This window comes from Helianthus annuus, chromosome 3 (genome assembly GCF_002127325.2).
Source record: "Helianthus annuus cultivar XRQ/B chromosome 3, HanXRQr2.0-SUNRISE, whole genome shotgun sequence".
Classification (NCBI taxonomy): Eukaryota; Viridiplantae; Streptophyta; class Magnoliopsida; order Asterales; family Asteraceae; genus Helianthus; species Helianthus annuus.
This window is the reverse complement of record NC_035435.2, coordinates 143,278,624-143,283,968: the sequence shown is the minus strand read 5'-3', so window position 1 is coordinate 143,283,968 and position 5,345 is coordinate 143,278,624. Positions and strand designations below refer to the sequence as shown.

The window sequence follows — 5,345 nt, the reverse complement described above, 5'->3', positions numbered from 1 at the left end:
TTTTCGGGAAGCATTATGGAGTATTGGAAGCATACACACAAGTTGGAAGGTCAAAATGTGAAAAACGGGAAGTTCGGTAGCAACCGGCGCCACTAGGCGCTGATTTCAGAGCACCACAGAAGGAAAGTACACTTTGGCGCACTAGGCACTGTTTTTGGCACACTAGGCGCTGAAACCCAGATCTGACTCGCGAATTTCATGTTTTTCCACCATATTTAAGCTCAAACATTCACCAAACGAAATTATCATTAACCATAGCCATTTTCCACTTCCCAAAGACGAATTTTGGAGTTCCCAACCTCAATCCAATCATCAATCTTGCAATTCCTCATCAAGATTGAATATCAAATCAAGAACATGAGCGGCTAAACCACACGTGATCATCTCCGGGGCTAGGGTTTGTGTTAGGAAGCGGGTTAACTTGTATTTACATACTTTTGGATTGAGATTTGTCTAATCATTCGGTTAGTTTATCTTTATGTTTACTTGTTTTTTATTAAATGGTTGTTGGATTATCGTATACACACTTGTTCATCAGTTATTTGGTTTTGTCATTAATCATTGGGATTAAATTCTAAGTTGTCACTGTTCTTTAACCTTTAACCATTGAATTTGATTATGTTTATGAAATCTAGGATTGGTAATTAACTAGGTTACTATTCAGTTGCATCAATCTTTCGGTTTCGATCGTGGATCATTGCAACCAAATATATTATCTGTTAGTTATTTATAAAGCCAGGTAGGTTAACAAATCATGACTATGTGATTTCCACTTGGTAGTAATTAGGTTACCCGATTTTCTTCACAACCTGAAAACCTAAAGATTGGTCCTTTTTTCTCACAATTGTTTACAACTACACTAATTAAATTCGTTTTCACAACAATTCTCTCAATCGGCAAAAAGCAAATAGTTTAGAATTAGATAACTACTAAAAGCAATGAACTTTAACACTTTCCACTAGTTCCCTGTGGATTCGACACCCTACTTGCTCTTTACTAGTAAAGGTGACTAGGACACTTTTTAATTATATTTTTGACCGACCTTACGACATCGATCAATATTAACCTTACAATTTTTTTTACTTTCAACTTTGATCCTCTATACTTTTCATTTTTCGCAAAATATTCGTTTTACATTCCGTTCTAAATTTTGCGAGTTAAAACGGCGCAACGTGCTTGTGTGGTTAAACGTTTTTGCGTCGTTTAGTTTTTCTCGTTTGACAGGTTCATTGTAGGCATAGAGGTGTTGTACCATATGCTTTAAGATTTTTTCAAAAAAAAAAAAAAAAAAAAAAAAAAAAAAAAAAAAACCAAAGCTATTTGGTTCTTTACTTATAACGCAAAACTATATTATTTTTTACTTTTAACCCAAAAATATTTGGTTCTTTACTTATAGCCCAAAACTATATGATTTTTTTTACTTTTAACCTCAAAACTTTTCATCTATACTTTTAGTTCAAAACTATTTGATTTTTTTACTTTTAACCCCAACACTTTTCATCTTTTGCGATTTAACCTCATAATATTTTTACCTTCAACTTTGGTCCTCTATACTTTTCATTTTTTCGCAAAATTTTCGTTTTACGTCCCGTTCTAAATTTGTGAGTTAACACGACACAACGTACGTGTGTGGTTAAATGTTTTTACGTCGTCTATTTCTTCCCGTTTGACAGGTTCATTGTAACGCGCGAGTCCTAGGTCGACTTAGTTATTCTTTTATATGTTTTATGTTTAGGTTTAATTTCTTCGCATTAACACGCCGCAACTTTAGTATATTGGTGGTCACTAGTATTGGTGTTCGCCCCACCGTAACGCGGGGAATACTAGATAACTCTTATTTATAACAAACTCATTTTTCAAACGAAACTAGTCTCAAAAAATATATTATAATAATGTACAAGAAAGCCAAGTCCAGCCCTTAAAAGGGGTTAGAACTTAGAAGTTAAATTATGAGAAAGCGACTCAGTTTGGACTAAATTTTCCACGTTGACATTGACTTAGAAAAGTAGAATGTTTTGGAGGATATATGAATATTAAATACTTCACTTTGCCAGATTTTTAGTAAATTACTTCACTTGTTGATAAACGTTTCTATGCAGCCAACTTCCTCCACTAGTATTACTTCTCCTATGAAGATTCCCACTCGTCTTCTTCTTCTTCTTATGATTCTCTTTTTCATGTTATCACAAGCCACCGCCAATGGTTTCAACAAATCATTAGAACTAGAAGCAAAAGCTTTGGTTGCAACTAATTGGTGGCCACAACATGTAAATGTTTCAGATGATTATTGTAATTGGGATGAAATCGGTTGCAATAAGGCAGGAAGTGTCATAAGTATATGCTTTTACAATCATAACCTTGAAGGTTATCTGGGAAGCCTCGACTTCTCTTCATTTCCAAACCTTGAGTGGCTTAATATAGACTACTGTGGTGTTGAAGGAAGCATCCCAGAGCAGATTGGTTTGCTCTCAAATCTCACCGAACTTTCACTTTCCGGGAATCAACTCACAGGTAAGTTGCCTGTTTCCCTCGCCAATCTAACCCATTTAGAAGGCCTTGATCTTGGTGGTAACAATTTCAGTGGTGAGTTACCTGTTGCCCTCACCAATCTCACCCATTTAAGATACCTTTATCTTGATAAAAACCAACTTACAGGTCCAATCCCACCATTTGGTTCCATGGTCACTCTCACTGTCCTAGACCTGAGCACAAATCAACTCAATGCATCCATTCCAAACCAAATTGGTAATTTGCAAAGCCTAGAAACACTGAATCTGGGTGACAACAATGTTGACGGTCCCATTCCCTTAAGTTTTGGTAATCTAAGCCATCTGAGGTTTCTAAACCTAGGTATGAATTTCATAAGTGGCCCCATACCTATAGATATAGCAGATTTGATGAACTTACAACATGTCGACCTTAATAATAATAGTCTTGTGGGTACACTTCATCCTAAATTTGGAAATCTTTCTTACCTTGATGTTTCATCAAACCGGTTGTCAGGAAACGTGTCATTTCAGTATCCTTGTAATCTAGTGCAGCTAGACCTCTCTATGAATCTATTCACCGGAGATATCGCAAGTCTAAGTAGTAATTGCTTTGGCTTAAAGTACTTGGACATTAGTATGAACAAACTTACGGGTCCAATCCCACATTCTGTTGGTTCCATGGTCAGTCTAACAGTCCTCGACTTAAGCGCAAATCAACTGAACGGATCCCTTCCAAAGGAACTTACTAATTTACAAAAGCTACAAACGTTGAACCTTGGTATGAATTCCATAAGTGGCCAGATACCTCTTGATATAGCAAGTTTGATGAACATAGAACATGTCGACCTTAGTCATAATAATCTTATGGGCCCCGTTCATCCTGAATTTGGAAAGCTTACTTACCTTGATTTTTCGTCAAACAAGTTGTCAGGAAATGTACTATTTCAACGCAATACTTGTTACCTGAGGTATCTAAACCTCTCTATGAATCTTATGACGGGAGCTATCACAAGTCTTCTTGATTGCAATTACTTAAGGTCCCTCGACATTACTAATAATAGTTTTGTCGGAGAAGAGCTTAATCGTACGGAATTCACAGAATTGGATATCCTAAACCAGTATCCGAATAATTTGACTGCAATCGTTCCCAGTCAATCTTCAGTCCAGGATAGAGAAAGTGGCTTGTCATGCAATGCTTTGAGCGGACAATCACCCTGCAAAGAACATATGCAAAGAAAGAAACTGGTTCAACATTTGACAACTTTTATTCCCATCATCTTGGGACTTTGCTTCTTGCTTCTTGTTTACGTGTGTTACAAAAATCACAATGCCACAGAAAATAAAATCCAACCAGAAACAATAAAACATGGAAATGTGTGCTCCATATTGAATTATGATGGAACAATTGCGTATGAAGACTTCATCACTGCTACAGAGGATTTTGACCTCAGATATTGCATGGGAACCGGTGCCTATGGTAGTGTTTACGAAGCCAAACTTCCTGACGGTAAAATATTTGCTTTAAAAAAACTCCATCGTTTTGAAGCCGAGCAACCAGCATTCGACCAGAGTTTCAAGAATGAAGTACAAGTGTTGACCAACCTAAGGCACAAAAACATTGTAAAACTCTATGGTTTTTGTTTGCATAACAAATGCAACTTCCTTGTATATGAATACATGGAAAAGGGGAGCCTATTTTGCGCAATAAGTGATAGTGAATTAGCAGTTCAGGTGGACTGGATGAAGAGGGTGAACATTATCAAAGATGTAGCACATGCTTTGGCATACATGCATCATGATTGCAACCCGCCTATTGTTCATAGAGACATATCAACCAACAACATTCTCTTGAACTCAAAACTGGAAGGATTTGTTGCTGACTTTGGAGCAGCCCGATTGCTCGACCCGGATTCCTCCAACCAAACGGTAATAGTCGGAACTTTAGGATACATTGCTCCAGGTATTTGTACACAACTTAAGCTTCTTTTATGCCTATTAGCTATTGAAATTTTACTAACAATCCTTTGATAAATATGAACATGTAGAGCTTGCTTATAACATGATTGTGACCGAAAAATGTGACGTGTATAGCTTTGGGGTGGTGGCACTTGAGACAATTGGAGGGAAGCATCCTGGGGACCTCCTTTCATCCTTGAACTACTCGACTAGTCGTGGTACAACATTGGAAAATATATTGGACAAGCGACTCCCTTATCCAACCGATAGTTCGATTGAAAAGGAAATTATGCGTGTTTATAATGTAGCAGTAGCATGCATTCTCACAGATCCAAAGTGTCGGCCAACAATGAGAAACGTGTCTCGGGAATTATCATGTTGAGGGTGTCATTTGGGCTATCACCAAGTTTATTATATTGAGAACAACCCTTAATTATACTTGTGTCACCATCAAATAAAGTTGTAAACTTGAAACTTTCACAATGTTTTAATACCTATTTCACGTCAAGCAAACTTATAGAACTATTGTTCAATCTATTAAGTCTGAAACAGGCTGCCTATTTGCAATAATTATCTCCTAACTAGTTAGTAATTAACCTTGTTTTTAAATCAAAATATAAACTTGGTTATTTGAATGCAAAACCTAACAGCGTTGGGTTGGAATCATCTATAAGAAAGGATTATGATACAATGTACACTGCCCCAAATTTAGTGAATTTCAACATCAACAAAGTATGAAAGTCGAACAAAAGAGGAACCCTAACTAACGAATGCCCCAAATAAAAGAAACTGATCTACAATATCAATAGATTACACGAACAGGGTGGACATAAAATAGCAAAATATGATGTTGTAAATAACTTATTTGGATCAATAAAGTTATGATTAATAAAACATACA

At 36.4% G+C, this 5,345-nt stretch overlaps 1 protein-coding gene across 1 annotated transcript; it reads left to right on the top strand.

The window, feature by feature from the left end:
* Nucleotides 1-2,080: 2,080 nt before the first annotated feature.
* Nucleotides 2,081-4,993, top strand: LOC110929859 (MDIS1-interacting receptor like kinase 2). Its single transcript, XM_022173051.2, has 2 exons — nt 2,081-4,449; nt 4,535-4,993. Exons 1-2 carry the CDS (start codon nt 2,094-2,096, stop codon nt 4,825-4,827), a joined length of 2,649 nt encoding a protein of 882 aa, XP_022028743.1. The 5' UTR covers nt 2,081-2,093; the 3' UTR covers nt 4,828-4,993.
* The last annotated feature ends 352 nt before the right edge of the window (nt 4,994-5,345 follow it).

Excerpts from the sequence above, each read along its gene's own strand:
- LOC110929859 (XM_022173051.2), top strand. The coding sequence starts at position 2,094 with ATGCAGCCAACTTCCTCCACTAGTATTACTTCTCCTATGAAGATTCCC. Across the intron at positions 4,450-4,534 it reads TTTAGGATACATTGCTCCAG|AGCTTGCTTATAACATGATT; the intron begins GTATTTGTACAC and ends ATGAACATGTAG.